This window comes from Artemia franciscana, chromosome 2, assembly GCF_032884065.1.
Source record: "Artemia franciscana chromosome 2, ASM3288406v1, whole genome shotgun sequence".
In the NCBI taxonomy this organism is placed as follows: Eukaryota; Metazoa; Arthropoda; class Branchiopoda; order Anostraca; family Artemiidae; genus Artemia; species Artemia franciscana.
The window spans coordinates 9,287,085-9,306,091 of NC_088864.1; the positions used below are offsets into that span (position 1 = coordinate 9,287,085).

Here is a 19,007-nt window from a genome sequence, read left to right on the forward strand (position 1 = left end):
GAATACGTATTAAATAGAATAGCCAAAGTAATTTTTCACTGTTTAAGATCGTTTGGAAGAATAGTAATTTAAGTCCTTGAACTTCAGTTAGAATATTGGAAGCCAAGGCGTGATAGTGGTTAAGTATGTCTCTGAAACGTAGGCACTTCGAAAGCTTAATAAAGATAAGCTAGAGATTGCAAGGAGGAATCTTGTTAGGATAATCTTTGGTGTTTGCTTGACCGGCCGTATACCAAACAGTAATTTGTGCAAAAAATGTGATTCTATCCCATCTTCTAAGGCTATGGTCAAAGAAAGGTTCAAGTGGTGTTGGTTATATTTTATAGATGAATGATGATAGATTGCCATAAATTGGGCTTTATCCATCTGGGATCAAACGAAAAGTAGGTCTTCCTAAAACGGGGTGAAGAAACTTCAAATGAAGGGACTTGAAGGAAATTTGAAATTAGTGAGAAGGCCTAAAGGATGAAGTTTTGTACTGATTGGAGTGGAGAAACAGCTTGCCTAGTTTGTTTTTGCGACGAGAGGGGGGGACCAAAATTACAAAACCTTGGATAGCCTAATGAAACGAAAAAATAATAAATCATAGAAAAATTTGGCGAGTTTTTGAAAAATCTTGAAAATATTTTGTAATTACGTAGAAAAATAATGAACTATAGAAACTGTTGGCGATTTTTTGGAAAATTGAAATTTTTTTGAAAATTGGCGAGAGGGGAAAGGCTTGGTGCTCAACCTGCGCACGTGCCTTGTTAAAGTATTCATTACTTAGGTGAGATTCAACTTAAAGTACTGCTTCACTAGAATATACGTAGTGGTTAAGCAAAAGTACCTAATCGAGACCATTGCGAAAAGAACATGTTAAAATAGTATCAAAATCCGTGTGTGGAGAGGGTTTGGCTGATTTGTGCCTCGATAATTTCTCATTTATTCTGTTGTCTCTCGTTTCCTAAGTTACAGGTTACATATATTTGTTTCATTTATTCTCATCATGTGTATACGCGTCTTTCATAAATTCCAGGTATATTTCCCCTTCTTCCGTTAGCTGCAACAAGTGTTCGCCCCTCCTTGTTACATCTGTATGAAGTTCATTTTGTACCACTTGGACATGCTCTTAAACCAGGGTTGCCAGGGTTATTAGCTGGAACTCTTCCTGCGCTTGAAGAAAACTCTGAACATTTTGACCGGTAAGTTTAACCGAAATTAAATGTTTTCTTTCTTCCTAATTACCATAATTGTTATTGATGTTTTTGACACAATTATTGGGAAACATAATAATTAGTTGTTAGTATTTGACCCCGTGAAATAATAATTCTTCACCTATGGTTTATACTAGCATGTCAATGGTTTTTGCTGTCAATTGCTACATGTTGGATGGATCAAACCAGACGAGTGGTCATAGAAGCCAACAAGCTGCGCTTGGCGAAATAAATGGTTGAAAAGTTTAAATTTTTCATTAGCATACTTTAAAATTTGCAAAGAATAACTGAGTTTTTTTTAAGATGAAAGATGTGGTTATATATGTTATGGTTTCTGGGAAATAATTGGGATTCTGAGGAATCTAACTCGGTCAGACGAAAACGAAAAGCAGGCCATAATGGGACGGGATCAGAAGAGTTCGTAAGAAACTATTTAAGGAAAGTGGTAATTTCAGGGAAAGGATTAAAGTACAAAACATTGATAAGATGGACTCGGAGAGGAAGATATGTTGTAGTGTTGGCCTCAGGTGTTTGGGGTGCCGAGGTGAAGCTGAAATTAACGTTTTTATCCATTCTTTGTTATGTTATTGACTGGATTATTCCTAGTTTCCACGAATTTACTAATGAAATAAAAAAAAATATCCCCTGTTGGCGGAATTTTTGCTGAATTTTGATGCAATTATATACATTTTGGAGTTGTGAAGTAACAGTATGACCCTAAGTTACTGGGTTTGTTCGTTTAAATTATTTCTGAACTACCGCCAAGGACTTAATAATAATCTTAGATTTATGTTCCGAATCATAAAATTCAGTATATATATATATATGAAAGATCAAATAATAAAACTCAAATATTGCTTGAAAAAAAAATTTCAAACGTTAAATCGTCAGGAAAATTTTTAGGATTGACCCATGGGGAAAAAAAATGTGGGTGTCTTTTTTTCTTTAGGTGTGGTACTATGAAACCTCTTTAATTTACATTGTTCTTATTCAAAAGGTAAAAAATACCGAAAGGAAGGCTCTGGGACTTCATTCCTTTTCAAAATATATTGGGCTTTTTTTATATTATCTTGTTGTTTTTATAAGTTAGGTTGCTTAAGGAATGTGTCATAGGTTGGTGGTGTCAAGCCTTTTATTCAGAAGAAGACAAGAAAAAAGAAGAAAAATCTGAATATTTTAATCGATTGTTTTTTTGGTCACTTTGAGTAAAATTCACGCCGTATCATCGTTAATTCTAATCTTTCAGCCTTTTAGACCTGTGTTCTTTTCAACCTGCTAAATCACAGGGAATATCCTCAACAATTCTTAATACTACTCACCTACACACGATGTTATTTTTATTGATGGGTACAGAAAACTGAGTCGAAACTCGGGTAACAAAGGTCCACGGATCCACCCCTTCTCCCCAAAAGACCACATATATTCATGTTTCGTATTTGTCAATTTCATTTACTCCACAGGTAAGTTTCTCTCAGGTATGGGTAAAGATTGAGATATGGGTATTATTCACAAAAGTAAAAAGAATTCCCCTTGAAATGGAGGAACAAGATGTGTTGCAGCTAAATTCCCACAGCTGGCGAAGCAGTCAGGATCGGAAGCTCATGTTCTTACAAAGTTTACTTCGATACCCGTGCTCACTTAGACTCCTTCCTAAAACACGAAACCAAAATTGATTACGAAGCACTTCCTGTTGACAAGTATTTGCCAAGAAGATGCCTCTCTTGTCACGCCGAAGGCCATCTTGCGGCCAATAGGAATCATCGCCACTTGTGGTCGCTGTGGAGTAACTGACCACGCGTCCAGCAAATCCAGTCCATACACTGGTTCTATATTTTATGTAGTATGTAAGAAAAACGGTCACAAATGCTATAGTGTAAATTGTCCCGTCGCTAAATAGAAGCCGACCTCTGCTAGGTTATGACCGAGCAGCTCCGGACATCACATAGTCTGATATCTTGGTATATCAATGGGAACTTTACAAACTGATCCACTTTCATCCTTGATTTTCTTCTTGAGTGCGACAAATTATGTATGCAAGAGCATTTTACTATTGAGCAGGGCATAAACTTGCTGGATTTCCCACCATTTCGTAATGTATATTCTGTACCTGCGAAGCAAACAAAAGACTATGGTAGTCTTTCAGGCGGTTCAGTAATGTACGTTCGATCAAACCTAAGCTCTGAACTTTTGAATTTGAAGGATTACTCCGAATCCAAACGGCAATTCGGAATGTTGCTTCACAATTAGTGTGTCTAAACTTTCTAAATGCCTGGGCTGGAAAAAGCTCTTCAAGGAAAGCTTCATTGTATTATTGCAGGTGACTTCAACTACAACCTGGGATATTGACGACCACGTGCGTCAAGTCGCAGAAGTGTTTTACTCGGTATTATGAGTGATGATCTATGCGTTAGAGCCAAAAATGAAAAATATACATGCATTCATAACTCTGAAAGTACGTCCAACTTGGACCATGTTGTAGCAAGCCAATCTGTTAATATTCCTTCCATGCTGGTTATGGATAATAACTTCACGTCTTACGATCTCCCACTTATGTTTCTAACATATTTCCCACGGACTCAGTTACCGCAAGGTACGGACAGTGCCAAGTTGGATAGCAGGTGGATTAAGTAAATGGATTGGTCTAGGGTTAATGTTCAAAAATTCAATGAGTCGTATGATGTAATCTTGGACAAAATCTGCGTGCCCTATGTTCTACTTTGTAAGTCTGCTCGTGCAGAATCAGTTGATACGCAAGTTAAGCTAAATGTATACTGTGCCGAATTGATCTATTCTTTGCATATTGCTGAACTTGCGGCTGTTCCTATTAAGCTCATTAAAAGTGGGAGGGAAATTAACGTGTGGTAAAAAACACTGCACTTTGTGAAGCGTGCGATAAGGCAAAATTTTGGTTGAAAATTTGGAGAGACTGGTTCTCCTAGGTCTGGTATTGTAAATCAGCTAAGATTGGAGATTAAAAAACGGCTTGCAAAGGAGCTTGTCAATCGAAAGAGCTCAATCCACTCAGTTTATTCCGGTAAAGTTTTTAGTAATCAAATTGAGCTTTGGAAAACGGTGCTAAAGCCACAGAGTAATTGCCTTAATAATATACCAGATTATGACATCTCTGAATCTACTTGGGTTGAATATTATGAGACAGTTTTCTCATCCCCTGAAAAGTGGTTTGTGGATTATTATAAGAGTGAGTTAGATTCTTTTTTAGATAGTTCATCTGATTTTGATCTTGTGGTTTCTATATAGTGTTTTTGAATGCTATTAAGCGCCTTAAGGCCGATCACGGTTTTGACAATTTTCTGTAAAATATTTCTACTTTGTGTTTGTTTGATATTTGAGCTTTTGATAATTAATGATGTGCGAACACACAGTTTGGATTCCAGCCGCGTCTGGGTTGTTGCCATGCGTTGAATAGGTGGCTGGGTTGTTGCCACCTACTCTCGCTGATGCCGAGAAAACTGGACAAAGTTTGGCTCTTGCGGCGTAAGATGTTCAACATGCCTTCGACTCTTTGATTCATGATGAGTTCATATTGGATATGGGAAAGCATGGTGTACAAAAAGGAATCCTTCTTCCTTTAAAAGATATGTATGTAAAACTCAAAGCCTAACTTAAGCTCCCGCATTAGCATCCGGATCTTGAAATTAAAAAGTAATCCTGTTGTCCCGGTTAAAAAAGAACTCGGCAAGGGGCTATAACTTCGCCTACTGCTTTTAATAATGCAATAATCCGAAGGCAAGAGAGATTTAAAACAACTTACGTCCTGTGATGTATTCATGTTTTGTTACTATTATATGCGAAAGATATATTTAACTCGAGTCACACTGTTTCTGGTATAGAGGAAAACTTACATCCTCCAGAATGATTACAAGCAACTCGGATTAACGTTTAACATAGAAAAGTCTGAAATCCTACTTTTTAATTAGAAATCAGTCCCCGAAGGTTTTACGATTGCTTTTGGACATACAAACGTTAAACCAGTCCAGTTCATTACTTACCTTGGCCATCCTATCGGTTCAACTCCAAAACAAACCACCGGCTGCTTATCGCGCATCTAAAGAAGCAAATGGGTTTTTCATATAGTAAAATTGTTTCAAATAAGTTGAGGTTCAGGAGGAAAATTTTAGCTTGCCTTTATAATGCAATTGTACTCCCCCATTTTTTTGTATTTGAGTCCTTTTAGAGAATTTTTCCCGAGTGCAATAAGCGTAAATTTTAGTCTGTTTTCTTTAAGTGTGTCAAATTTCTGCTTCGTCTCCCCCTTTGGTATCGAAATTCCTTTCTTATTAGGAATTGTAATATAACACACCCAACTCAAAGTTCAATAATAATGTTAAAAGCCTTCCGGGGTTTGAAATCCTTCGCCAGTAGATGTCATTATGTTTTTGTTCTCTCTATGATCTAACCAGTCTTTTTGTGCTAGTGAGTATTACGTTGTGTCTAAAACTTGTATTTTATGTATTTTTGTATTTGTCTTGTATATCTTTTTCTTGTATTTTCATGTACTCCGTCTCTTTTGTTTGATTTTGACGGGTAATAAAATTTATTTTTATTGTTAAAAGTTTTATTAATCTTCTATAAAAACTAGCTTTTATTAAAATTGGAACTGCCTTTGAGAAATTTGTGAACCTATCTGTTTAGTTTTCAGTAAAACAGGTTAAGTCTTTTCAAATGAATTTAACAAACTAATTCTATTGAATTTCTTTAGGTTGCCCAACGGTAATTTTATGTTTATTTTTTATTTTTTTACTTACGTCTAAGTATGTAGTTTAAGTTTGTTTGCTTTAAGTTTGACTTATTATGTGATTAAATAAAAAAAACAAGTTTTTTAAATGAAAGTAAGGAGCAACATTAAAACTTAAAACGAACAGAAATTACTCCGTATATGAAAGGGGCTTTTCCTTCTCAACGCCCCGCTCTTTACGCTAAAGTTTGACTCTTTCTCTTAACTCTACATTTTAAAACAGTAAAAAAAACTTTAGCGTAAAGAGCGGGGCTTTGAGAAGGAAAAGCCCCTTTCATATACGGAGTAATTTCTGTTCGTTTTAAGTTTTAATGTTGCTCATTACTTTCATTTAAAAAACTTGTTTTTTTATTTAATTTCTGAACGTTTTTGAATCAATGCATGTTTTGATTTTGGCCCTCCGCAGAGGAATAATTAAAACGAAATTTGTATATATTTTTTTTTTTGGCTAAATGGCTTTCTCATAATTTTGATCGAATGATTTTGAGAAAAAAAGAGCGGGGGAGGAACCCTCCGATTTTCGGTTAATTAAAAAGGCAACTAGAACTTTTAATTTTTTACGAATCTTTTTATAAGTAAAAGATATACGTAACTTATAAATTAGCTTACGTAAAGAACTTTTGTATTCTTATGTTTTTATTACATATACGAAGGGGTTTGCCCCCTCGTCAGTACCTCGCTCTTTACACTAAAGGTTAAATTTTGTCCCAATTCATTAAGAATGACCCCTGAATCACAAAAACCGTAGAATAAATAGTTGAAATTACTAAAAATACTTTAGCGTAAGGAGCGAGGTATTAGGAGGTGGTGAGCCCCTCATATGGGTAATAATTTCTGTTCGTTTTAAGTTTTAATGCTGCTGCTTACTTCCAGCTGAAAAAAACTTTTTCATTGTTATTTTTTTAAGTAATGCTGGTAAATCCTGCGCTCCCTTTATGGAAAATTTCTTCCCCCATGACGAATTCCTCGATGGAAAGTTCCCCCAGCATACCCCCCTCTTCTCAACCCCTGCCTTCAACCAAAAAATCCTCCTGAAAACGCCTGTACACTTCCCAATAACCATTACTATATGTAAGCACTGGTCAAAGTTTTGAACTTGTAACCCTTCCCACAGGGACTGTGGGGGAGTAAGTCGTCCCCAAAGACATAGTTATAAGGTTTTTCGACTACGCTGAATAAAATGGCTATCTCAGAATTTTGATCCGTTGACTTTGGGAAAATAATTAACGTTGGAGGGGGCCTAGGTGCCCTAAAATTTTTTTGGTCACTTAAACAGGGCACTAGAACTTTTCATTTCCGTTAGAATGAGCCCTCTTGCAACATTCTAGGACAACTGGGTCGATACGATGATCCTTGGGAAAAGAAAAACAAACAAATAAACACGCATCCGTGATCTGCCTTTTGGCAAAAAATATAAAATTCCACATTTTTGTAGATAGGAGCTTGAAACTTATACAGTAGAGTTTTCTGATACGCTGAATCTGATGGTGTGATTTTCGTTAAGATTCTATGACTTTAGGGGGTGTTTCCCCCTATTTTCTAAAATAACGCAAATTTTCTCAGGCTCGTAACTTTTGATGGGTAAGACTAAACTTGATGAAACTTATATATTTAAAATCAGCATTAAAATGCGATTCTTTTATGTAGCTATTGGTACCAAAATTCCACTTTTTAGACTTTTGGTTACTATTGAGCCGGGTCGCTCCTTACTACAGTTCGTTACCACGAACTGTTTGACTCTGTATCTGCTTGTTTTAGGTCTATTTTTCTTTTTCTTTTCTTTAGAATTTTTTTTTCGAACATTCTATTGATTAATATCCTTTTTTTTAAATTCAAATAGTTTTAATACAAGTTACCTGTAGGAGCACGATTTTGTTTTCTTTAACTTTATCTGCTTCAGAACTAACATATGCCATTCAAATTCTAATCGAAATATGTTTAAGCAATTTAAATCTCCAATCAGGAATTATGTTCTGATTCAGGGCTTAGATTGGTTTAGTAGAACTTAGCTTATTGTCTAACTGATCCAGTTCGTAGCAGTTTTGTGAAATTCCAAAATTTGGATTTTGTTCTATTGTACATCGAATCACGGCTTAGCTTCTTTTTGGATTGAGTCAGGGATCAGTACATTGTTTACCGAATCAAAACTTACCTTGTTTTCCGCCGGATCCAGAATTTAGCTCGTAATTGTACCATATCTTTGGGTAGTCATTATGTTAAGTTCTTCACCTAGGACTTAACTTGGACCAATCCTTGCATGCTTTTGGTTGAAAAAAAAGGTGCCATGTGCTTAAATTTTGATAAAAAATCGATAGTCAGAGAGGGGAGGTATTGAAGGGTTGTGGCTCTAATAAATTATTTTGATTGAAATTGCTTGCCAGCTCAAAAAGGTGAAACCGTCCTGCATTTTGGCTTGAAGATTTAAGGAAGGAAGTCTTGGAAGGGTTTTGGCCTCAATTCGTTCTTCAAGTTATACACTAGTACTATTGACAACTCACCGCAGCACCAAGCCGCCTAAGGCCAGCACAGTTTTTTTTTTAACTGGGTGTAATATGCCCACGTTTTCTATTAAATTGTATCTGTAAAGAGTGGGCTATTTGTATAATCTGAGGCAGTTTTCCCTGGATTTGCATAGGTTATATCCCCTCTCAGACGTACTTCTGAATTATCGTTTCTGGATCATCGTTTCTGGATCTACCGTTTCTGGATTATCTGACTATCTTGAGTGAAATAGCTATACGAAATTTTTAGTTAAATCTGACTGGGGGCTACGACGGTGTCTTGGGACAAAAAGGATGTGTGAGGGGGATTTGTTGCCCTTTAAGTCATTGAAAAAAGGCAAATTACGATTGACTGTCCCAATCTTTCTACGGTTATTCTTTCTGTACGATGACCCCTGGCAAAGAAAACACAAAAAGATGATGATGAACTTTATCTAGTCAAGGCTATTGCATTAAATAGGGTAAGACGGACTTCCACGAATTAAGAATGTTTTATATGGGAACCGTTTTGAAATATGTGATCCTTGCCTAATAGTCAGAAAACCCCTTTTTCTGGATACTGTGCATATAACAGGAAAATAATTTCTATTCCACAAAACCGAAGACTAAATTGAGACAGCCATTTCGTAATTTCTTCTTTGTAGTGTTATTTAAAGATGGAAAAAAGTAAATATTTGGAGTTTATACAATTGGCTGAATGCTAATAACGAAAATGATGATGAGTAGAAGTCAACTTCAGTTGAAAAATGGCATCACTTGAATTTGTATTACGCAATTAATGTGCATTATACAAACAATTTTTATTTGTTTGCTTTAGTTAATTTTCGTGGTTTATATTTTTCCTTTTTTGTGTCCTGTACGTTATTGTGTTGAAAACTAACCGGTTACATTTTTAGTTTGATGTACATTTACCATACTAATTTCAAATGCAATTCCTTAATAATTCCATCAATACCAAATGTAAATAACGTACAAAGAACATTTTTTGTCTTTATTTTGACAATAAACTTGCTTACTGAAAAATGTGGTTTTATGGATTTTTTTTTTTGGTTTTTAAATGTGAATCTCCAGGAAAGAATGTCCAACTACACTTTTCTTCCTCCACAAAGACCTACATATGATTAAACAACAAAAGACCAAACTTTCGTATACAGCCCTTGACCAGAAGTACTTTATGTGCTTGGGGACAGATCACGTGATGCTTCCCTTGCTTTCTGCTCGATTACTGTAGATGCTCATCTAAGTTGGGAGAACTTATGGCTTTTTTGTAACTGGGAAATGTCCTAAGCCAAGCATTAACCAACCTCTGGGCTCCAATTGGAAATCCCTCGCTTGTGATTTTAGCTATTCTACCCGTGCCGTCCAGGATGAATCTCTGCATATGATGCCATTGATTACTTATTGTGGCCACTCTTCATGTACCTTTGCTTTAATCTTTTTTTTTCAGGATTGAATCGTTTTTGGAGAAAGCAGCAGAAGCTACGGGAGAATTTCATTTTTATTCTAAGGTTTGGGAGGCCATTTCAGCAAATCCTTCTGTGAGGAGACCCGCTTTGGATTTCATCCTGAGTCATTTTGATAAACAAAAATCCCTGAAAGAGCAATCTGATTTAGTTGGAAATAACTGGGAAGCTATGGTAAGTTGTCAATAAATACATTGGCCAAAAAAAGACATATTCGTGGAGGCGAGGGAGGGTCCACATGTAGCACTCTACCCGTGTGGATCGCGTGAGGCAGCTCAGTTCAGTTTTTAAATTAACAGTGGGACACAGGGACACAACTACAATGGCGCGTAACTAATATGGCGCGTAACGACTTACGCGCGCGGGGGGGCTTGGGGGGCACGAAGCGCCCCACCAACTAGGTGTTGGGGTGCTTTGATAATACAAATAATATAACACTAATATCATTTAGTTATAATATTATGAATAAATTCACTAAATATTGTTACTGTTCAGCTAGTTAATAACAAGCAATAAATATTTCATATACGTCCTTTCCCGCACTAGATTTATTTATAGGAAAAAACTGAGAAACGAAATTCAAGGATGGTTTTTGTCATTGTAAAAACTAATTATCACAGAAATACTGTGTTGAGATGCTTATAACAGTATTTAGATTTTTACACGTATGCTTAAGGTGGATATTCAATTTTATTCAAGCCTAATTTATGACAGAGATCAAACAAATTCTAATGACGCTACGGCTCGGAAACTTGCAGTGATAGTAAAACGCGGCTCATCAATAAGAGTTCAAACGATTGCATGTTCCCTATTGGCCAACGGAATAACGATTCCAAGGAGGAAACAGTGGCATGTAAAGTAGTTATTGAGCAATTTTCCTAATATATCTATAGAGTGACTTTTTCTTTTCCTCTCCACCTGCTTGTGATAGGACAATGAGACTTACGTTAATAGGCATATATTACAGACGTTGCAGTTTTATCAAAAAATTTAGCATCTACAGCAAATTTTATTTTAAGAAGAATTTTGAAGTTTGAAAATGATTTTCTAATCCTTAAACTAGCATAAGTAGAAGAATCTTGGTACCAACGTTCTTTGCCAAAAAAAAGCTTTCACATTGCATATATTACGCTCTTACTTAAAATTTGGCTCTGATTATTCCAAAGATGCAGCTTTAATTTTGACACTATTTTGTGGGTTTCAGGCTATTTTTCAAAATTATCACAAATTTGGCAACAAACTTTCATCATTGAGATCAATCTAAATAATTTTTACCATTCTTGGATCCACTTCAAATGATGATTTAAGGTTAGGTTATGCATAAGAAAGTGGCGGACTGATGTAGCTACCGCACACAGTGGCTAAGCCGAAAGGCTGTCACTACTTGGAATTTTTCCTAAAATTTTTATTAAGAACCTTTTAGTTCTCAGATTTGCATCTTAGGAAAAGATGTATATTTATTTTACTGGGGCTATCAAACTACCTTATTTGTTTGACATGGGATGGGGAGCTTCAAATATCATGTTTTGGGAAAAGGATAAGAGCGCTAACATCTTTTTCTCTCCGAAATACTTAATTTTTAGAAAAAGGACGGATAATTTTTCTTAAGAGTTTGAAACTTACATCCACAGATTGTTGGGTCAATTGGACCCCTATGGAAAGAAACAGACTTGAAAAAAATAACTTAGTTTACCCGACAGTGGACCCAAAACTTTTTTTTCCCATTCAACTAGGATTCGTAATGCATTTTTTCAGCCCAGTTGCTTAACTTCTGAATATCTTTGATCATTCTATACTTCGGTACAAAAAAACCTTAACTTCCGTCTCTCTAATCACTTTGAACATTATATTCATAAGTTTCTTAGCCAGATGGACCCCTATTCAGAAAACAAATTTGAAACAAAAACAAACCAATTTTGGCTCAACCGGTTCGTGACGCCCGAAAATGGGCCCAAATTTTGTTTGTCTTTGAAAGGCTCATAACTCACATGGCATGTACACTAGACCAGGTAAATCTCAAAGAAAGCAAATTTTTTTTAAAAGAATTTTTGTATTGATGTATGACACCTATAACTGGATCAACAAATGTCATCTCTTCAAATCGGCTTAGGCTTTAGGAATGTAGACAGAGACCGAGAAACCTCATTTAAGACCAACGCTATAGCTACTGTATTTTTTTTCATCAGGCCCAAAATAGGCCCAATTTGTTTTGTCTGCGGTCGACTAATTGGTCATGTATGCTGGCGAAACAGAGAGAGAGAAAAAAAAAATCAAACAGAAGGCTATATCAAACAACCAGAATGTCTTTAAACCTCATAATGGACCGAAAATTCTTTCAGGGTAAAGTAAAGTAGGCCAAGGGGAATAAATTCTAATTTTATTCTGGCTGATCTGCTTTAAGATTTTAGGCCATGAAGAAACTAATTAAAGAATTCTGGAGCATTGTTCAAGATTGCAATTTTTAGATTTTAGACCCTAATCAAAACTTAGGAGCAAGGGGACCTCAATTAGACAAAAACTAAGGGAAAGGATATAGTTATGCTGATAAGTGACGTCCTTTTCTTAAGATGACAAAACCGGACTATTTTTAGTAAACGGCCTAAACATACGGAAATCTAAATAAATATATAATAATAAAAGAAAACATTACAAGAAAACATGACATAAAAAATCTTTTAGTAAAATTATGGACTAATACATATATATTCAAGGCTGTCTGACGTTTGTTTTTCTTTGATTTTATCGTTACATCTGTATTGCAGAAACGGGAAATTGAAATGACGAGATATAAAGCTTGTTTCGACTGTGATTTTTTCCCAATTTTTTCCTGTTAATACTATGTATTTCTTTATTGTCCAGATTCACCTCAACTTATGGATAGTAAAACTGCTATTCTAAGCTTCAATCTTTTCTAATTTCAAAATATTTTGCCTTAAATCTTCACCGTGGCCGGTCAATCACACGTTTTATGCTCGAAAGATGAACTTGTTCCCCTTAATAAAGTACGAGCGGAAATGTGTAAAGGGGCTATTCTTGTGCATAATTCGTATTTTATCGACAAAAACTTTGAAATTCAAGCCAAGTGGCTTCGAACCACTAGAGGCTTGGAAACTAGTAAAATTGGCTTTTAAGAGGATCTAGTATCATCGCTTGAAATATAAAGTTAGGTAGACAAGCTTTTTCTCTGACTTGCTATTAAGCCTTATTTTTGCGCATAGTATTCTTTGCAGCAGACCTACTGTTACGGGTATTAACTTTAGTAAACGGGTATTAACTGCTGTTTATTAACTTTTTTTCCATTAATATACTGAAATAAAAATGTACAACATCTAAAATAGAATAGTCGGGTTTGCTTAATATAGTTCTTAAAAGGGTATATTAGAATAAAATACGGTTCCAACTTCTGGCTCCATGGCTTGAAAAACAGAGAAAGAGGAAAGGAAAAAGAAACCCCATAAGCAGAAAATACAATCTAAAAAACGGAAAATACAATAAAAATAACAAAAAATACAACATATAGAAATCAATGTTCAAGTTTCTTTCAATGGGCTTTGCTTGAAATACTCCATCGCTCGAAAAATGGGAAAAGAGGCAAGAAAGATAAAAATAAGTAAAACCATCAAAAAGGAGAGACCAGATGCCATTTATCACATGTTCAACTCAAATCAGACGATATGGGGCTCTATAGACAAAAAAAAAAAAAAAGAAAAAAAAGAATATAAAACTATCAAACAGTTCATGGTAACGAACTGTAGTAAGGAGTGACCCGGCTCAATAGTAAACAAAACTCTAAAAAACGGGATTTTGATCCTAAAAGATACATCAAAAGAATCGAATTTCCATGCTGATTTAAGTATACAAGTTTCATCAAATTTAGTCTTTGTCATCAAAAGTTACGAGCCTGAGAAAATGTGCCTCATTTCTCAAAATAGGGGAAAGAAACCCCTAAAAGTCATAGAATCTTAACGAAAATCACATTTTTGCATTTGGTTTTTCAGAGAACCCTATAGCGAAAATTTCAAGCTCCTATCTATAAAAATATGGAATTTCGTATTTTTTGCCAGAAGACATATCACGGGTGCGTGTTTATTTGTTGTTGTTTTTTCCCAGGGGTCATCGTATCGACCAAGTGGTTCTAGAATGTCGCAAGAGGGCTCATTCTAATGGAAATAAAAAGTTCTAGTGGCCTTTTAAGTGCCCTTTTTAAGCTCGAAAGTATAAATAAATAGCAATACTCTCTTACGATCAACTTAAGAGTAAAATCGTACCAATTTCGAAAGATGAATTTCTTAACAAATAAAAAAAAAGGAAAAAAAGTCATGAGAGAATGGGATTATAAATACCAAAATAATCAATCACTCTCCAATGATTTAGCAATCATTCAGAAACACACCCACTAGACCCTTGAAGCTGCCAAAGTTTTGACAGCTCCATGCCATAGCTGGAAGTGCATTCTGAACTATTGAGATGACATCAGAGGGTTAAGATCAGGCCTGACAGAGGATCTTATGCTGTCAGAATATCGTAAGTGATGTGACGAGTGGTCTGATACAAAAGTAGGAAATTAGAAGCAAAGGCTGTTATGTGCAAAAGTAAAAGAAGTGCGTGCACGGATGTAAGTTGATATATTATAGATAATATATTTTCAGATAATATTTATATTATAGGTATATTCTGTAGATAAGTAAGCAGAGAAATTTGCAAGTTTTTTTATTATTATCATTTACTAATTTTAGGTTCATAGCTTGCGTTCCTGTTTAGAAGATTCTAGCGTCCTTGTACAAAGAGCTGCTTTGGAATTTATGGTAGTAGCCTTACCGCTTGCACAATGTCCAATAGATCCTGAAAGTACAACTCTTATTACGGCTTCAGCCGTTTGGGCATTTTTGAAAAGAGATATGTCACTTAACAGGTAAGCTTTCACTTTCATTAATTGCTTCAGTTAGACATATTCAATATGTATTATATATCTAATGGATAATAGGAATGTGAACAACCTAAACTAAATGTTTTATAGAAAAATATGCTATTACTTTTAAAATTTTCGTGGGAGGGCCTTCAGATCAATCAGAAGTAAGGAACAGTTTGTTTCCCACCCTCTCTTTGGTTCGAAAGGAAAAGTTAATGATAAGTATTACGAGGGTTGTTAAGTGTGTCGAGAGGGTGATAACTCAACCATTGTTCCATAAGGTTTTTTGTGTAACATCGATATTTACACGTACGCACTCAAATTCTTGATGTGGTATCACAACAAGTTTAAAATTGTCTAAAGGACTCCTTCGCCTGATTTTGGCAGAAAAGAATGCCCTGAAAATTCACTTTTGTGGCATTTCAGAGGCCACAAAAGTGATGTTTGAATCAGGAGGTTCCCGTTGATTGACATTGAGCTGACACTCAGAGAAAACAGGAAGAACACGCGTTCAGACTATAGATTAAAGAATAAAGATTCTAGGCCCTTTTAGTCGCTGTAAAAAACGTCGCTAAATAGTCTGCCATTTCTTCTACTTTCTGCTGCAAAGTGCCAATTCGACACAAATTGACCGAAATGTACTGAAAACCCTTGCAAGGATTTATCAGTCTCAAGTTTATGCTCCCACGGGTTGTGCGTTTCGTGTTAAGCTCTACGTTTGGCGGAGTTGTTTGCCACTAGCATATTAAAACAAACAACAACTAAGTAAAGCTCTTGTTGTTTTCGTGGAAAAATAAGAGTGATATTAATAGTTCTAGTGAACAGAAAATACCTTAAATATGACGAAGTCACTGCCAAAAATATAATCCAGTTAATTTTCCTGCTGTACCAGATTATGAAGAAAAAAGCGCTAAAATAAGAAAGATATTTTGGAGTTTGACGAACCTATGACCCTACCCATACACCCCTCAACTGAAGTTAGTTTAATGTATGTCCCTGATTGATCGTGCCGTATTAAAAACCGCAAGTCCCAGAATGAGAACTCTTCAATCAATATATCTGGAGTCTAGTGTAAATTAATCCCTGGAAAAAAAGGAAAATAGCAGTCTAAAACATGCTTGTCTCTTATTTTCTATTCTCTGCATATTTTTTTTTTTATTATCGATAAAATACTGTACATTCAAAAAACTTATATGACTAGGATTCATTTTTTTCTTATTAATTGGCTAATTAAGACTGTAAAAAAGCTAAATTTGAATCCCGTTTTGAAGGCACTTTTCTGTTTTTGACCTTTGTTATATAACTTCGTATCTCCTCCGTCTTTTGGCTATATATATGGGCAAAACAATGTTTTTTGTGAAATCTGTCATAATAATTTAGATTGCGTATCTGATTTCATTTAATAAATGTTATGTAATTCAAGCACTTATACTCCTATGACTGTGGTTTTAGGAATCACAGAGAGAGATGTCTTTCCATATATATTGTTCCAATAAGGCCTAAAATAAAGAACTCTCTTTTTATTGGCCAGAACTTTTGTGGTAGTGTAAGATTTCCACCACCACCACCACCTCCCCCCCCCTCAGAATGCAGCGAGTTAAACTTAATCTCAACCAGTCTCAGATCAGGTGTTTCCCTCCTATATATTTATGTATAACTTCGCAATCTTCCTTCAATTTGTGAAAAACTGGGGATTTGGTGTGCTGCAATTGTTTAAACAAGTTATTGCTTAAACAATTGCCCGTATTTGTAATACATTGTCATTGTCATTATCATACATTGTAATACAATTGGCCCGTAAATAAGGAATATAAACAATGCAGCTAATTGCTTGTTCTCTTCTTTGGCTGTGATTAAACAAGTTTTTTGAATTGAAAGTAAGGAGCGACATTAAAACTTAAAACGAACAGGAATTACTCCTTATATGAAAGGGGATTTTCCTCCTCGACACCCCGCTCTTTACGCTAAAGTTTTTTATTGTTTTAAAAAGTAGAGTTGCAAGAAAGAATCAAACTTTAGCGCAAGGAGCGGTGTGTCGAGGAAAAGCCCCTTTCATATAAGGAGTAATTTCTGTTCGTTTTATGTTTTAATGTCGCTCTTTACTTTCATTTCAAAAAACTTGTTTTTTATTTAATATCTGAAAGTTTTTGAATTAATGCATGTCTGATTTTGGCTCTCCGTACATAAATAATTAAAATGAAATTTGCTATTAATTCTTTTTTTTGGCTAAATGGTTTTCTCTTAGTTTTGATCAGACGATTTTGAGAAATAAGGGGTGGGGAAGGAGGCCTAGTTGCCCTCCAATTTTTCAGTTACTTATAAAGGCAACTAGAACTTTTAATTTTTAACGAACGTTTTTATTAGGAAAAAAATATAGGTAACTTAAGAATTAACTTACGTAACAAACTTTGATATTCTTACATTTTTGATTATATATATGAGGGGGTTTGTCCCCTCGTTAATACCTCGCTCTTCACACTAAATCTTAAGTTTTGTCCCAATTCTTTAAGAATGACCCCTGAATCAGAAAGGCCGCAGAATAAATAGTTGGAATTACTCAAAATAATTTAGCATAAGAGCGAAATATTTATCTCCTTCTAAATACCTCGCTCTTTATGCTAAAGTATTTTTAGGACCCTATATATGCTTAATAATCTCTGTTCGTTTTAAGTTTTAATGCTTCTCCTGACTTTCAATTGAAAAAACTTTTTCATGTCTATATTTTCATTTTTTTTTAATAGTAATGCTAGAAAATCCTGCGCCCTTTTCATTGAATTTCTCTTCCCCCATGAAATATTCCTCCAAGGAAAGATCCTCCAATATAGCCCCCCTCCCCTGAACCCCACACCCAAACAAAAAATCCCCCTGAAAACGTCGGTACACTTCCCAATAACCATTACTGTATGTAAACATTGGTCAAAGTTAGTAACTTGCAGCCCCTCCCCCAGGGACTCTGGGGGGGGGGGTAAGTCATCCCTAAATGCATAGTTATTATGGTTTTCGACTATGCGGAACAAAATGGCTATCTCAAAATTTTGATCCGTTGACTTTGGGAAAAAATGAGCGTGGGAAGGGGCCTAGGTGCCCTCCATTTTTTTTGGTCACTTAAAAAGGGCACTAGAACTTTTCATTTCCATTAGCATGAACCCTCTTGCAATACTCTAGGACCACTTGGTCGATACGATGACCCCTGGAAAAAAAAACAAACAAATAAACACGCACCCGTGATTAGTCTTCTGGCAAAAAATACGTAATCCCACATTTTTGTAGATTGGACCTTGAAATTTTTTCTTTAGGAGTCTCTGATACGCTGAATGCGATGGTGTGATTTTCGTTATGATCCTATGACTTTTAGGGGTGTTTTCCCCTATTTTCCAAAATAATGCAAACTTTCTCAGGCTCGTAACTTTTGATGACAAAGACTAAATTCAATAAAACTTATATATTTGAAATCAGCATAAAAATTCGATTCTTTTGATATGTCTTTTAGGAATGAAATTCCGTTTTTTAGAGTTTCGTTTACTATTGAGCCGGGTCGCTCCTTACTACAGTTCGTTACCACGAACTGTTTGATTGCATTCGCATCCATTTTTTAATGATTGCCCGATAATTTTTTCATGGGGAATGATTGAAAGCCCCAAAAAGTACATGTTTGAACCCCAAATTGTCAAATGATTAGCGAGAGGCTATTCAGATAGATATGGAGGGTGGACAGATTCTACCCCCTTGTCTATGATTCACTTGCAGGAATTATGTATTTCAGGCGTTTATACGCTTGGCTTCTAGGACAAGACCCAAATCAAATGATGACAGTGGATGGTAAAGAACAGATTGAATTCTTTGAGCAGCATTCTAAATCAGTTCTTGTCAGGGTAAGTGATAATTCCTTGTTGTTTCTACTTTATAATTTTTACGTGGTTTTTTTTTTTTTGTTTAATTTTTTGTAGGGCTAAGAATATATTTTTTTTAAATTCTCCGGGAGGACAAGGGCTCGAATCCTGGTGTCGCTGGATTTTCGGTTTGGAATAGGGGTCAATGGTGTGGTCAGGGGTCATGGTGGGGGCAGGGGTCTAAATGGGCAATCTGGGGGAAAACATGGAAATTGTTGGATGATTTGCCCCCAACCACATATTTCACTCCCGGCAGAAGGCATCGAATCAGGAGATTGGTACCTGCGCAACG

At 35.6% G+C, this 19,007-nt stretch overlaps 1 protein-coding gene across 3 annotated transcripts in view; it reads left to right on the forward strand.

Moving 5' to 3' along the window:
* The window catches only part of LOC136037098 (protein dopey-1-like), a 109,813-nt gene that overhangs the window by 13,784 nt on the left and 77,022 nt on the right, over nucleotides 1–19,007 (forward strand). For all 3 annotated transcript variants that reach the window (XM_065719556.1, XM_065719565.1, XM_065719575.1), the window contains exons 4-7: nucleotides 1,019–1,184; nucleotides 9,901–10,090; nucleotides 14,653–14,828; nucleotides 18,589–18,697. In XM_065719556.1, the coding sequence (XP_065575628.1) occupies nucleotides 1,019–1,184; nucleotides 9,901–10,090; nucleotides 14,653–14,828; nucleotides 18,589–18,697 (641 nt within the window). The remainder of the gene's footprint in view (nucleotides 1–1,018; nucleotides 1,185–9,900; nucleotides 10,091–14,652; nucleotides 14,829–18,588; nucleotides 18,698–19,007) is intronic.